The sequence below is a fragment of the Ochotona curzoniae genome, unplaced genomic scaffold (genome assembly GCF_017591425.1).
Source record: "Ochotona curzoniae isolate NIBS_2020 unplaced genomic scaffold, NIBS_Ocur_1.0 scaffold_3890, whole genome shotgun sequence".
Classification (NCBI taxonomy): domain Eukaryota; kingdom Metazoa; phylum Chordata; class Mammalia; order Lagomorpha; family Ochotonidae; genus Ochotona; species Ochotona curzoniae.
The window spans coordinates 17,652,033-17,669,023 of NW_024467115.1; the positions used below are offsets into that span (position 1 = coordinate 17,652,033).

A 16,991-nucleotide genomic window follows, 5' to 3' on the forward strand; every position below is an offset into this window, starting at 1 on the left:
GAAAACTGGAAACTTAAACCAGGTCCTTCATGGGTGGCAGGGACTCAACCCTTCAAGCTGTTACTTGTTGCCTTTTAGGCTGTGCATGACCAGGAAGACAGAATTTGCTGCAGAGCTGGGACTTGAACTCAAGGACTCTGACACTGGGCATTTGCACCTGAACTGATATCTCAGGCATCAGGATAAACTCTTGCTTCTATTTAGAGCATCTAAGGAATACAACTAAAATCTTCACAGTATGCCAAATATGTCATTAACAAGTCTTGTTTTTACTATATACTACTAAATTATAATATCTGACACATTTATTTAGCAAACCTATCTAAAAATCCTTGAACATTTGTTTAATGTTAACATACAAATTTAACTAAGGTCACCTTATTTTGCTTAGCAAAGTTTACGATTACATTCAATTTAAAAATATGTTCTAGCTTTTTTGCCATTGACTCATAAACAATTTAGAACATATATCACAAGATTTTAGAAACCCAAAACTTAGTTCTTAGGAAAATCAAGTGCTGAGTCTGTATTTACAGTTTCCAATGTTTAGCTTTAATTTCCTATATTTTCCAATGTATAACATGTAATATGAATGTGTTTTTGCAAAAAAGTAAAATGCATTTTCTTTACAATGTCATATTAAACACAGTTCCTCAGAGTGCTGACCATATTAATCCACATCCAATTTAAAAGATTTCGGAGCAAGAATTGTGAGCTCTGGTTCAAATCCCAGCTTCTCTTCTTCTGATCCAGCTCCTTGCTAAACTGCTTGGGAAGGCAGCAAAAAAATGGCCCACCTATCTGGACCCCTTCGCCCACAGGGAAGACCTGGGTGGAGTTCCAGGTTCCTGGCTCTGACTTGGCACATCCCAGCTGCTTACAGTCATTTGAGGAGTGAATTAGCTGATGGAAGATTTCACTCACTTTGCCTTTCAAATAAAAATAAAGCTGTAGAGTTTCAAGAAAAGTTGGGATTTACAATATAAGTATGTTTTCAACTGCTGTTATTGCACCACCCATACATGAAAATCAATGTGAGTTCCAGTGATGACTTAGAAACATGAACAAAACTTCATTTTGAGCTCAAGAATTAAACAATAAAAATTACTTTTAAATCACAGCCAGGAAAGCCACTACAATGTGGTGGCAATAAACACTTCATTACTTTTAGTCTGAAGTTTTTAAGAAAGTTTTTACTATATTCAGACTCACAGATAAGTTTCCCCCAAACCTTACAAATGAGTACCATCAAGTAAAGCAAATCAAGATTTAAGAGTCAATGTTGTTAAAAATTAAGAAACTTTCAAGTTGAAAATTTTCAATGATTTATTTATTTTTATTGGAAAGGCAGACTTACAGGAGAGACAAACATAAAAATTTTTCATCTGCCAACACACTCCACAAATGACTGCAATGGTTGAAGCTGAACCAATCGGAAGCCTGGAACCTGGAGCTTCCTCTGGGTCTCCCATGTGGGTTCAGGGTCCCTTTGGGCCATTCTCCTGTTTTCTCAGGTCACAAGCAGGGAGCCATTTGAGAAGTGAAGCAGTTGGAACACGAACCAGTGTCCAATGGGATGTTGGTGCTTACAGGAAAAAGATTGGCCAATTGAGCCATCATGCCAGCTCCTCAAGTTTAATTTTTAAAGGAAAAATTTCTTCTACAATTCTTTACACACTTTCCCCTTGTGAAAAATGAGGCCAAATGTTTCTGTATGCAAGAATTATAACAGGGGTGGCATCTGGCCTAGTGGTAATGCACACATGAAGACAACTGATATTCCATGTCAGAATGCCTGGCTCTGCTCCTGACCTCTGCATCCTGTTAATGCAGACCCTGGCAGGCAGAAGTGATGGCTCAGGTGGTTGAGCACCTGTCTTTCATGTAAGAGGCCTGGATTGAGTTTGCCAGCTCTTGGCTTTGGTTTGGCTCAGTCCCAGCTATTGTGGGCATTTAGGGAGTAGATGGGATTAAGAGAGCTTTGGTTTTTCTGTCTCTTTGCCTCTCAAATAAATAAACAAATAAGACCTAGAAGTGTCCTGTGAAAGGGGGTGGTTAGACACTCAAGAAAGTAAAATCTGATCACCCTAGACAGAACTCCTGGATGAGAATCTCAAAAAAATGTGATCAAAACCCAAACCATAAAATTGACTCAAAATTTGTTCCCTATGACTCTAATTTCTTTAAATTCAGGGAAGGGTCAGCAGATGAGACAATATTTACAGATAAAAGGGATAAATGAGGGTGCATCCCACCCCAGGTTATAATTGAGAGATGGTCTCTGAGTCCAGACACTGCCCAGATTGCCATCCACCTCCAACACCAACGTATTCACACAGGCACAGGTACAAAGGAGAAAACAGGACTGAAACAACGAAGGGTCCACTGCTGTGGTGCAGTGAATTAAGCAGCCACTTGCAACAGCAGCATCCTTTGGGAGCACCAGTTTGAGTCTTGCTGCTTTACTTCCTGTGAATGCATCTGGGAATCAGCAGAAGATGGTTCAAAGAGCTTTGGTCCCCGCCAACCACATGGGAGATCCAGATGGAGTTTCAGGTCCCTGGCTTTCACCTAGCCCAGCCCTGGTTTCTGTAACGGGAGATCTGTCTCTTTCTCATTAATTCTCTCAAATAAATAAATAAATTTTTAAAAAGAATCAGGAAAGCACAACCTAAATCAGGAACCATTCCTGACGTGCCACATACTACTAACCTTATTTGGGAGCTGGAAGTTGAATTCAGAGCCCTTATTATCTATACTAATTTGAGTTATAACAGTAAGGATTAATCAGAGGGCTTTTAAGAATAGTTAAAATCTAAATGTAATTAACATCTATTACAGATTCTGGATTCTGCACAAAACAATTTTTTGTCGCTGTTGTTCAGAAAGTCAGATGTGACAGAAAGCAAAGGCATCTGTCTGATTTCTGGCACAGTGGGCCTTCCATAGTGGGGGACCCAAGATCAAGTCCTGCCTATACTTCCACTCCAGCTACGTGCACCCCAAGAGGTAACAGACAAATGGCTCAAGTTCTTAGGTTCCTGCCACCCATGTGGGAGATCAGAATAGGGTACTTTGCCTCCTGGGTTCACCCTATCGCAGCCTCAACTGTTGCAAGCTAGGGAATTAAACCAGCAGATAGAACATCCCTCAATCTCTCTCTACCACTGACACTCTTTCTTTCAAATAAATAAATCTTTAAAAAATGTGCTTATCTATATATTTGTTTGTTTGTTTATTGTGCCACACTGGGTCCCGTTTCCTGACTTCTATGCAAAACAACAAGCTGTAATTACCAACTTTCCGAAGCTCAAAGGAAGATTCAAACTGGTGGCCGGCTGCAAGGAGGAGGACAGCATAATTAATTCCCGACTGTAGTGTTGGCTCAGACTCAAATGCCTTTTTGAACCTATTAAAAAAAACATACACACAAATGTGCAAGTTTACTTTCTCAACCATGAAATGCTGGGTGTGCAGTAACTTCTGTTTGCATAATTCCAGTTCCTGAGCAAAAAAAAAAATACATATATATATTTATATATATATATATTCCTCTGGCTTTCACCTCAGAATGTAGTGTGCTCTTAGATTTAATGCTTAACTGCACCACCTTGTTCCTGGCTCCACTGCATTCCTCTGGCTCACCTTCAACCTAGTGCCCTCTGCCTTTTAAAAAATCTCTTCACCTACCTACCGGAAATGGGTGAGTGCACTTACGTAGGCTACACACATTTAAAAAAGCAGAATCCTGCACCTTGAAAAAAAAACCTTAAAAATAAACAAACACTAAGGATGATCATGCAGGCAGCATACTGAAAAGATCAGTCCCATAGAGTGAGTCTGACTGTCCATGACAGACAGGAATGAGGAAAAACAGACACTGTGTCTCTGCATACTAATGTTGGCTCCCAGAGCCTAAGCACCCTTTTTTGAATATGCATGTGACGGTACGCTGACCTCTGAGAACACTTCAACACTGGAAAGGACTTCAGTGTTAACATCCACTGTAGTTTCAAGGTAACCCTTCTTAGCATCCGTTTAAAGTCTTCCTCCCATCCATCATTAAACAGGCCATAACATTCCACATTATTTCATTAGCACACATGAATAAAAAAATGAAAATAAATTCCCTAGTAGAATAATAGAAACTGCTTCAGACAAACACGTGCTAAATTGAAAGCTTTGTTCTTCAAGAAATCAGACTGAAGAAAACATGGGGCTAACTACCCAATAAATGACCATTAACATTACAAACAGTTATGTAATGGGGAAAAATCATGATAGAGTCATTCCTATTTCATGATAGAGACATTCCTATTTAAGTCACAATTGTATGAATGAAAGAAGAATAAAAGTGGTGTTAAGTATCACAGTTAAAATTATAGTATATTCCTGGATCTTACATATACTTGAAAATTTCCATAATTTTTAACGTGAAAGAGCAAATGAAAATGTCCATTTTTCTGAATATTGAAGACAGTGTTTACTTAAAATTATCTTATTTTTCTAAGTAGAACAAGCCTCTCTCAATGGAAACAGAAATCAAACAAGCCTTAATCTTAACTAGTTGGCAGTGATTGTTATATGTCTGATGATAAGACAAAAAATTTTCAACTGCATCACAGTAGGTGATTAAACAGCAATTTATCACTCCAGAAATATAGATGTTTCCATTTCTAAAAAGGAAAAATTATGTACTCAAATACAGATATTCCAAGTCATATCAAGGAAAGATACAACCACCAAGGCTTGGACCCATACAAGTTTCAAAGGCCTTTGTTCTGACGCCAGGAGAGTCCCAATAAAAAGGGCTTAGGAAAAGAACAAAGCAATACACTTTCCTTTCTACTAATTCATTTCAGATAAGCAATATTTTCAACAAGTTTCTCTTGTTGCCTCTGAACCAAAGAACATAAAATAGCTCTCCTTAATATCTATATAGCAAGATGCAAAAAAGCAAGACCTGCTCAAATAACTTAATTGGAACCGACTAAGTACTTTTCACGGGTAGAAACCAACCAAGACTAACAGCTATAACTACATTTGCTTTTCTGTCACCATAAATAACATATTTGATATTTTGAACTAAAATATAAATGTCAATAAAGTTAATAATAAACTTTCTCCTAACGCTTACATCACTCTATAACAGTAAGTTTGATATTGAGGGAAAAACTGTAACATTTTCTGGAAGCTAAAGGATTCTGTAGGTGTATTACCCAAAACAAAGCAAAACAAAACAACCAACGAAAAAACCTACCTACATTAAATATCACTGATAAACTACTACAGGAATTGGAAAGCTTCATAATATCCAAGAATAAGGAATCATTATATTCTTCGGCAGAAATCTGCCTATATCAAAACTACAACTTTTAAAAAATGTATGTAAATCTGTTGATACAATAATTACACACTGATGAGTTCAGGACAAGGAAAAGTATTAAATATGTAATTACACATTTAGTTACACAGATATGTAATATAAGAGAAAATACTACATTTCTAACAATATTGTAGAGCCTAAATGGAATAAAACCTATTTCAAACTGAAGAGCTATGTAGAAGAATATTCATATTATAGGAGAAATTCTTGTTTCCAAGTAGGAGTAGCATCCTACTCGGAAGGCAACAGTCTTGATATATAACTGGGGCAAGGGCACAGAAACGAGACCCCAGACACATTTTTAGAAGCACTGGACATCTGTCCAAGCAACAATAGCACAAAGTCACCAAAAAAAGACTGCAGAGAAGGAGGTGGTACCCTTTCAAGCAGAGCTGAGCTGATGTTGCCTCCCACATGGACAATGGCTGGTTCTTCCTCTATGAATCAGCCTGGAGGGTCAGCATTGCAGCACAGCAAGTTAAGCTGTTGCCTGCAATACCAGCATCTCATATAGTTGCCAGTTCAGGGTCCAGTGGCTCCACTTCCAATTCAGCTCCCTGCTCAATAGCTTAATAAAGGAGCAGAATGAGGGTCCAAGTGTTCGGGTCTCTGCTACCCACATGGGAGACCTGGATGAAGTTCCTGGCTCCAGCCTGGCCCAGCCTCAGCCACTACAACTATGTTGGAAACAAACCAGCTGGTGGAAGATCATTTTTTTTTTCTCTCTCTTTCTCCCCTCCCATAAATCTACCTTTAAAATATGAAAGAATGGAAAGGAAGGTGGCAGAGAAGGAGAAACAGAGAGCAAGAATGTAACAGAGAGGGAGCAAGAGAGAAATCAGGAGAGAAAAGGAGGGAAAGTGAGAAGAGAGTGCAGAGAAAAGGAGATAAGAGAAAAGAGGGAAGAGAGAAAAAGAGAAAAAGGAGGAGGGAGAAAGAGAAAAAGGAGGGAAAGGCAATAAGCAAAGAGCAAGGTGGAAGAGAGGGAAAATCCTAAATAGAGCTTAAGAGACACATGAGACATTTTATTTTAAGGGACCAACACAAATTTTAGTGTATCCTTGTAAAGAAGAAAGAGAATATAGCATGTAAGAAATACTTGAAGACATAATGTATAAACAAAGTTCCAAACTGATGACGGCATCTTTTCACATTTATCCACAAAACTCATGAAGCCTTAAGCAGGATAAAATAAGATGAATGTCTAAATGTTGGAACTAAAAACATTGAGGCAAATCTAAGATCAGTTAGAGTCAAAGATATATTATCTTCAAAGGAGCAATAAAATTGAAGCTAATTTTGCAATGTGAACCGTGGGAGCTTAAATTCAGAATAATGAAAGGAAAAATGTAAAACAGAGAGAGAAGAAAAAACTGGGGACACTGGGCGCCAGAAGATCTGTACTACAAAGAAGAGTAAAGTATTTCCACTAAAGGAGAAGTGATTCTAGTTAGAAGCCAAAAGTTTTAAGAAAAAAAGACACCCAAACAGTAAATCTATGATTATATTTAACATATATGAACTATACGTGGTGCTCAATTTATGGTGATGTTCTAGTAAAGCCATCCTAAGCTGAAAATATTGGTCAAAAATAGATTTAACACACCCCATCTGCCAAACAGTATAGCTTAGCATGTGCTACCCTAAACACATACTAACATTAGCTTACAGTTGGGCAAAAATAAACACCACAAAGCAAATCTGTAATAAAGTGTTGAATATCTCATATAATTTCCTAATACAGAAGTTTGTACAGTAACAGATATTTGGAGGACTATACTGTACACTATTGCCCTAAGAAAGATTTAAATGCAAATCCTTGTTTCTACCAAGCATTTTACATCATTGTAAAGTCAAAAAACCAGGAGGCCAAATAAACATTGTAAATCAGAGGCCATCTATATTTATAAGCTATCAATGACTCAAACTGCTTTTAATTACTCTGTTCAGAAATTGGTAAAATACAAGTTTAAAGTAGAATACAAAATGAAAAGTATTGACAGCAGTCTCTAACAAATGTGTAAAAAGCATTACTAATGAGATACTGGAGGAAACAATATAATACACAGTTAACAAAATAGATCAGGAAAGCTAAGCAAAAATTTAATATGAGACAAAGAGAAAATGGGTAGTAAGTAGGAAGATTGCAATCCTGACTTAACTGCCAATTCCAGGTTCGTGCTAAGATACACCCTGGGAAATAGCACATGGTGACTGGAGTACCTGTGTCCTCTGCCACCTGCACAGGAGCCTCAGGCTGAGTTCTCAGTTCTTAGCTCTGGCCTGGTGCAGCCGGTTGTGGTGGACTTTTGGGGAGTGGACCATGACAGACAGTTCTATCAGTCTATCATTCTGTTTGTATATCCTTCTTCTCTCCTTCAAAAAATACTCTTTTTAAAATGAGACAAAAATATCAGGATATGGATGAGCTGGTTACATGCTTAACCAAGTCACTCTGACTTATCAGAAACACTATACCCAACAAGTGCACACCATATACTGAGTCATAAAGCACTTCCCAACAAACATTAACACACCGAAATAGTGCAGAGGGTGTTGTCTCATTCCACAGAATGAAAGGAGAGAACAATAAGGAAAGAGATGCTTGGAAACTGAGTGACCGACTTCTACTTTCCAATTGTAACAAGTCTGGAATAGGCGGAATTCCTTACCAATAAGAAAATGGAAGCACACAAATATCTAATCACGTCCTCTAGAAGAGGTCCAGTAGGAACCACTGTGGTTCTGTTAGACTCCAAAGCCCAGCCCACTTCCCTGCTCACGCTTGGTTAAAAACGTATTTTTTAGTTCTTCTTCATTACTTTCTATTTTATTTGTTTCTGTTCTTGTTCTTTTTTTCTTTTAAAGATTTATGTATTTTTATTGGAAAGGCAGATATACAGAGAGGAGGAGAGACAGAGAGGAAGATCTTCCATTTGATGATTCTCTCCCCAAGTGAGTGCAACGGCTAGAGCTGAACCAATCCAAAGCCAGCAGCCAGGAGCTTCTTCCAGGTCTCCCATGCAGGTGCAGGGTCCCAAAGCTCTAGGCCGTCCTCGACTGCTTTCCCAGGCCACAAGCAGGGAGCTGAATGGGAAATGGAGCTGCTGGGATTAGAACCGGCACCTATATGGGATCCTGGCGTGCAAGGCGAGGACCTTAACCACTACACTATCATGCCCGGCCCTCTGTTCTTGTTCTTTTAGTCGAAAGAAATTGGACAAAATGGAAAAAACTAAAATGAGAGATTAAATTAAACAAAATTGCTTTTATATTAAGGATAAAGTTTGTAGATACAGAGACAGATACAGATGTATTCTAGGAAAGATCTGTGTTTTTCACAGAATGTACTATGTCAGTCTTTGCCTAAATACTAAGATTTCAAAAGGCTGACATTTGGCAGTACTACTGAAATGAGTTCACAAAAAGGCAGCAAAGAAGTTTAAGCCACTAAAAATCTCACTTGCACTCACCAAGGATAAATGAACATGAAACTACATGTCTACACATATGGAAATCCCTAAACAGTGCAAAAGTATGACGATGGAGAAATAAAACAACTGGATGTGACTAAAGTTAAATTAGACAGAGCTTCATTAAGCAAACATTCTAAGAGAATGAACTAGCATCTTAGAGAACACCAGCGGGCGTAGTGGGGTAATAGCAATAAATAAATAATTTCCACTTCTGTTTATTTTATTGTGCTTCAGTGCTAAATATTGGTTGAAAGGGAGTAAGCAACTTGTAGTCTTCAATTCTTTATTACATGCCAGAGACACACAATCCTGCTTACTAGTTCTTCTCTTCAAGAACTGCATGATTGGTAACAGTTCCTGTTCTCCCAAGGCACACCAGGTCTACAGGAAATACAGCCCCTAATGAACATAGTGATGTAGTCTTTGTTCACTTTCTTTCATCTTTCCTGAAACATTAAAAAATCCAGCATAACAGAAAAGTGTTGAGTTGATTACTTCCAGCTAAGGAGCATCTACTTTCCAGTAAAGTAGAAACTGAGTTCGACCTCCTTCTATTTAGCTGACAGTTTTTCCCTCTCATTTGAAATACAACAGCTGTGACTGTTTCAGTGAGGCACACAAGTAATTAAATTAGAATTTCATGGTACTGTGCATCTCCAGGGATAATTCTGAAATTATCACTCATAAAATAACCCGGAGGCAAAGCAGGGCAGCATGTGGGGAAAATAATCCTGTGGTGCCAAATAACCCTGCTGATTTGATCTGGTGAACAGGGAATAGCTCTCTCTTCAATTCAAATGACTTATTTGTATATATTCCTTATAACGATAGAAAATTCAGGAAGAAAAGAACCCAAAGTTCTGTTTTCTTCCAGGCCTTTCACCTCGCACATAGTCTTTCCTCCAAAATGAAGAATCTCACTATTTTTTTTATCAGCTGTTTTGTTATTTGACATATGGTGTTACTATTACACATTTTTCAAAACCACAATATTCTACCGAGTACACACTGAGAAGAACTGAAAGCAGGATTTCAAAGAGAGATGGGTGTGTCAACAATCACAGCAGAAAGACAAAATAGCCAAAAGGTGGAAGCGACACAAATGTCCATCAATGGATGGATGCATCAGTGAAACGCAGTATGTTCAAGAAAAAGTGCCTGGTCTTAAGAGGAAAGGACAACCAGGACACCCTGTACAAAGTTGTGGGTGACCCTTGATATTATATTGAGTGAAATGAGCCAGTCATTTAAAAAAAAAAAAGCACCATGTATATAAGGTAGTGGGAGTCTTCCAAATGTGAGACAGAAAGTAGAATGAGTGCTACCAGGGACTGAGGGAAGTGGGGAAAAGGAAACTAAATGGTTAAAAAGCACAGAGTTAGGCCCCACACAGTAGCCAGGTGGTTAAAGTCCTCACCTTGCGTGAGCCGGGATCCCTTACGGCCCCCAGTTCAAATTCAAATCTGTTATTTCTTTTGTAGAGTTTCCAATGGTGTAACTGCATCACAGTACAAGAATTATCTCAAAGCTCTCGAGGCAGAATGTCCAATTGCCTTCCAGGAAGGTCTTAACTTTACATTTCCAAGAACAGTGTAGGAGAGTGACTTTCATTCACATTGTACAATTGTTAAAATATTCTTTTTTTTGCATTTTTTCTTATTAATATTATTATTGAATAATCACTATTATTTAGTAGTCTAATACTTTTTGAAGCTTTGTTTTTGTCTGAAAGGTAGTTATAGAGAAGAAGATACAGAGCGGGAAAAGATAGAGAGGAGGAAGAAGGGGGAGAGAGAGAGTATCTTCCATCTGCTGGTCCACTCCCCAAGTAGCAGCACAGTTTGAGCTGAGCTTATCTGAAGCCAGGAGCCAAGAGTTTCTTCTTAGTCTCCCATGTGGTCACAGGGGTCCAAAGACTTGAGCTATTCTCTGCTACTTTCCCATGCTATAAGCACGGAGCTAGATGGGAAGTGGAGCAGCCAGGACACAAATCTGAGCCCATACGTAATGCCATACTGCATATGGAAGCTTAGCCTACTATACCCAGTGTGGGCCCCAATAATCTATTATTTAATGATTACTCTCATTTCCTCTTTTAATTGTCAATTGACTTTTTAGTTATAAAAATGAACAAGTTTCACGTATTTCACAATACAGATTTAGGAGTACTGTGATGTTTCCCACCTTACTCTCCCTCCTCTTTGCATTCCACATTCATGCTCCTTTTTCCTTATGATTTTCTCCAATTCTTACAATGGCATATTTTCATGTCACTTTTCAATCACAGGCTTGGCACTCCAATAGTAAAGATATCAACACTTAATAAGTAGAAACCAGAAACAAACAAGAATATCTATTATTCCTCAGAAGTACAAAGTCTGTAAACAATAATCAAACCCCAGAATGTCAATCTCACTCATATATATTACATTTTTTGTACTCTGTGTATTAGTTATCACAAATCAGGAAAACATGATATCTGTCTTTTTGGAACAGGCTTATTTGATTTGAATACTTTGAGGGTGAAGTTTTCAAACTTCTAGAAACAGTCTACCCACATCCTTCTAGTAACACCTTTCAAGGCTTTCAAATTAGCATGTAAACCCCATATTCTAAGAAGGCTGCAGAAATGAGAGGAGAAATGCTTGCAGGAGCTCTACATGGGAAGCAGGAACAAGAAGAGGAGTTTAAACTTTCTTTAAAATATTTATTTATTTTTAATGGAAAGACAGATCAGACTTATGGAGAGGAGAGACACAGAGAAAGATCATCCACTGGTTCACTCTCTGAATGGCTCCAACAGCAGCCAAAGCCCAGTCTCCCATGTGGGTGCAGGGTTCCACGGCTTTGGGCCGTCCTCTGCTGCTTTCCCAGGCCACAAGCAGGGAGCTGGGTGGGAAGTGAAGCAGCTGGATCACGAATTGGCACCTATATGGGAACCTGATGTTTGCAAGGTGAGATTTTAGCCATTGAGGCATAATACCAAGCCCTAAATGTCATCTTTGAGGGTATGGCAAATGTAAAGATCCAGGAGAAAGAGAGAGAGCAACAACAAAATATGGGAGGCAACTACCACTTAAGGACGTAGTCCATAAGTCAGGTCTGGTTACCATTCAGTAAAATGAGTTCACTAAAGCAGAGTCTCCAAGGGTAAGAATTCCACACTGCTGGAAAGCTCTTCTGTATTTCTCATATTTAGTAGTTCACACCACAGATGCCCACAACTGTTAGATGTATTTTTCATATTTAGCCAGGCTTTGCAAGCAATCCCTTTTGGCTCACTTGGTGAAATTGCTCCTATTCCTCTCTACTCTCTTTCCTGGCAATCACCTAGTTCCTCCCCATCTCTCTGATGACTGGATGATATGGAGCAAGCCTGACTTGCTCTCCTTATGAGGCCATCTTAATTCAACCACAATTAGGGAACCTCTACAGTGACATATTTGATATGATTCTTCCTGAACTTTAACTTGCTCATGCTGTCACGGAGCTTCCTCCAATCAATCACCTCCAACACTGGCCCAAAGTATAAAAGCAATGTCCCAGAGACTTATGGGCGCTATGGACACACTGCTCTTCAGCCAAAGGCCTGGGTCACCCTGGCACTTTTGCCCCTTGGGTATCATGGACATCTGGACACATCTGGACACCAATGACCTGGAACTCATTAGTCTTTATGGTTGAAAACCAGAAATCATCCCAAATCTGGAACCTCATCTGTTAGACACAATCAAGAACTGAAAAAAATGTAACAGAACTACAGAAAGATTGAAAATTCTGGTGGTGGTAGAAGTGAAGACAACAACCAGAATATCTTCAAGCCAAAGCAAAAGAGAAAGGCTAATATGGCAAATGAAAATCAGGGGATTTTATTTGCATGTGATTGGTCTGTTACATAACACTTCCAAAGTAAAGCCAATCCCATTAATAATGGAGAAACTCAATCTTTATTAGGCATACATTACTGTTTGAACAGCACTGTCACTGACGTAAGAGAAAATCAGTTGATAAGGCAAAGTTCCCTGTTCCCTGCAAAGTTACTATGGAAAAATGAACATATTCATGCTAAAAGCAGAGCTAATGCTTTCAATTTCCTGGTGACAGATCTTTTTTTTTTTTTTTTAAGTATCACAGAAGAGACACGATTATGCTAATACAGTAAAAGCACCCAATTTCCTTTCCAAGTTCTTAAAATGACTTCATGTCTTCCTTTAGGACAGAGAATACCATCTTTTCCAAAACTAACTCTGACTTTAAGCAAAGCACTGTGTGTTGCATGTGATCTTGTGATAGTCCCGATATACAAACTGCAAAGACCTGGGCAAAAATTATACAGGCTCTACACCTTTTTCTCTCATTACCTAAAATGTCAAACAGGATTCAGAAACAGAAAAAGGACTCGGGAATACTTTTGGAAAAGGCAAAGTTAATGCAGTCAATGGGCATCTTGAGCATGAACAAACAAAACACCCATGTAAAGAACTAGCAGTGATTTTACATATTGTGCACCATGGATGTATCACTAACTAGTGCCTGAATTCTAGAACTTGAATATATCTTACTTCATTTAATTCTCATAAAAGACCACTGAATACTCCCCAAAACACGATCCTAAGACAACTGTAATAATCTCCATTTCCTTGTTACACATTTGTATTTTCTTGGGCTATCAATGAAACACTGGAAGCAAAAAGATGTAAGGATATAGGCTTTTAAATATATATTATTTACTTAAACTAATATGTGACAATTATACCTATTTTGGGGTTATAATGTGACATTTCACTACATGAATATATAATGATCATATAAGCATATTTGGCATATCTATCCAGATACTTATTTCTTTGTGTTAGAAAAATTCAAAATCCCCTCTACTAGCTATTTTTAAGTGTCTGGTTAGTGTCAACCACGGTTGTTCTATGGAACTTAGAGATCAAGCCCAAACATTCCTCCATCCCACTATGCCCCTATATCCATCAACCCTCCTTATTTTATCCTTCTCTCCCCCATGCTCTTCCTAAATTCCCAAATCCACTTTTCTCTTTATGAAGTCAACTTTTCACCAATGTTTAAAAATGTAAGTTTAGGCAGCTGGGTCATAATGTTTCATATTCTGAAAGCTATAATACTGAACAACTACAATAAAAAGGCACAACCTTTCAATAATCTAAAAGATGATCACAGCTTTATTGCCTAAAAACAAAAACTTTTTTTTAATACTACCTTAATCTGCATTATAAAAACTTAACCAGCTGTGCTTAGAAAACATCCAGGGAGGAAAAAAATGTATCTTTTAACCTGTCATTATTTCTGGAACAATACATAACAACTATTTATCTTGTATGAGCACTAAGTATTTCAGATCATAGATGATCTAAAGTACACAGGAGGATGTGCGTAGGCTAGATGCAATTGTTGTGCCACAATATATAAAAGACTTGAGTATCTGCAGATTTTGGTACCCAAAGAGGAATGTAGGGAAGTCTTGGAACCAATCCCACACTACACTGAGGGATGAATCTAACAGTATAATTTTAGTCATCCTCAAGAGTTTCAATGAGCAAAAATAAGCAAGAAAATGACAGTTTTTTTAAAAAAACAAAACACTAGAGAACTACTCGTTATATATATTTAAACCAGCAGGATGCATCCATTTAAACCACTCCACTCTGTTTCAAACAAGGTTCAACGAAGTCTGTTCCAACATTGGAGCATAATTCAGCAAGCTTCAAAAAAGTCTAAGTCACAAAAACTTTTTTCTTACTTTCTCTTTTCTTCTTCAGAGCCTCCAACTAATGTCCTCAGAAAACAAATCTAAGTCAAGGGTCTGCCTAGGAGCCAAAGGGTATGATGTCTGTTGCTCCTGGCTCAGACACTGTGCTCAGGGGAGTGTAACACTTCCTCTACTGCAGGGCAGGCACATTTGCTAGTGATATTAAAAAGGAGCACTACAAGAAAGGATTTGAAAAGTCATCAACAGCACAACTGCTGCTTGGGGCTCGCACACACACTCTCTCTCTTTTTGTACTGAGACATTTATCCTTCAATGTGTCATGGTCATACATGTCACTGTTATTCAAACCAACAAAACATGACTCAGTCCATGGAAACAAGTCAGAGGCTGATGGCCTGCTACAACACCACACGCTTTGTCTCAGTATTTGCACTGGACAAGTGAAAACTGAATATCACAACTCCAAAAAGAAGGTCAGTCAGTAGAAATATCCTTTAGGGATCCATGATTCATAATAAGTGCAATCTTGACCAATAACGTCCATGGTGCACCTTGACAGAGCAGTTTTGCCTTCTCAGCCTTAACAGGCCAGAGTCAGTGTCAATATGAAAAAACGCTTTTGCACTTACTGTGAAAGCTGGTTCAAGACAAGAAAAAACACTGAGTTAGCTTTATAAATGTGCACATAAAAATTCATTCATTTTTAAACTGGGGCATCTTTTCAGAGAAATCAATTTAGGATAATAATGGCAAAATATGGATAGGTACTTTGCAATGCAAGGGTAAATGATACACCAAACACCAAACCCTAACGTCTCTACCAGAGCAAATGTTTGGGTTCTAACACCCTACCCTGTTCTCACTAGAACAGGAATAGTTTAAAATGGATAGTTTTTAATGGATAGTTTAAAATGAAATCAGAAAAACTCTCTCAAGATTTTGAATGCAAAACTTTCTAAGAGAGGGATAAGATTCCTAGGTTATACACCATTAGAGGGTGACAGAATGTGAAAGTATAGACAGTTGAAAACAAAACCAGGAAATTGCTCAACTGTCTAAGCAAACTTCATGTGCGCTTGAATGCTGACTATAAATTGCTTTGCTTGCTTTTCATAGATCTTTCCATTTGAATTCACTGAATATGATAACCAGACCCATGAGGATTACTGATGCATTTTATTATCACAATTCTAACAAAAATATTGACACTGAGTATATTGCTTCCTGAATATCAGATCTCAATGCTCCTATAATTAAGAATTCCCCTAAAGTATAAATATCATGGTGACTAAATGGTTAGATAGCAATGTCCCTCTTTGGTAACGGCAGGGGGGAAAACTGGCTGAAAAAAACTGCCAAAAGTCTTCACATGATACTAAAAATCTAGAGTTATAAACGTCCGAACCAAAGCTTCCTATGAAGGATCTACGAAAGGATATCACAGTTGACAAATATTCTTCCTCAGTTTTAACCCAGAACCCCACCTGAAGCCCCTTGTGGACTGCCAAATAATCAAAAATATTTGCAAGTTGAAATTTCAGTTTGAGAAGAGAAAAGCTATGATTATCACTGAGCAACTCTTAAACTAACTCGACTTCATTACTATTATTATATTACCACTATTATTATTTAGTCAGGGAATATTTTAGAAATGTTCTATGAATACTAAGAAGTAGGGGGCCAGTACTGTGGTGTATGGACTTAAGCTGCTGTCTGGGACACCAGCATCCCTTACGAATGCATGTTCAAGTCTGACTGTGCTGCTTCTGATCCAGCTCCCTGCTAACACACCCTGGAAGGCAACGGTAGATGCTCTGGACACTGTACTCATGCACGAGTCCTGTACCAGGTTCCAGGCTCCTCTAGCTTCTGCCTGGTTCAGCCTTGGCTATTGCATCCACTGGGGCAATGAACCAGCAGATGGAAGATCTCTCTCCTCACTGTCTCCCCTTCTCTCTGTAACTATGGATATGCAAGCAGAATTCTCAGTCGACTGCTTTTTTCTTCTATTACTTTAATGATGCTACTGTATTAACTCATGGTTTTCTTCCGAGGAGAAATGAACAACTGATTTTCCTGAGTTAAGGATTTTTTTCCTAAGGTTGTATTTATGACACTTCCTATTTTTCAGCAATATTACCATGATATATCAACAGATGAGTTTCTTTCTATTTATTCTGTTGCTTTGATGAACTGCCCGGATGTGTGGGCTGGTTTCCTTGTGTGTGCTTTTTGTGTGTTTGTTTGATCCTATCTGGATAATACTTGGCCACTACTTCCTTAAGTTTTTTTTTTTTTTCTATTACAGTATATCTCTCCTCTATTTCTGGAACTCCAATCAATGTGTTTTGGACTGAGCAATACCACTCTTCAGGTCACTAGGACTATTAAT

General features: G+C 38.3%; 1 protein-coding gene across 1 annotated transcript in view; it reads right to left on the reverse strand.

The window, feature by feature from the left end:
• The window catches only part of MAP3K5 (mitogen-activated protein kinase kinase kinase 5), a 223,629-nt gene that overhangs the window by 105,380 nt on the left and 101,258 nt on the right, over positions 1-16,991 (reverse strand). Inside the window, exon 8 of the mRNA XM_040965413.1 lies at positions 3,297-3,409. Coding sequence (XP_040821347.1) covers positions 3,297-3,409 — 113 coding nt within the window. The remainder of the gene's footprint in view (positions 1-3,296; positions 3,410-16,991) is intronic.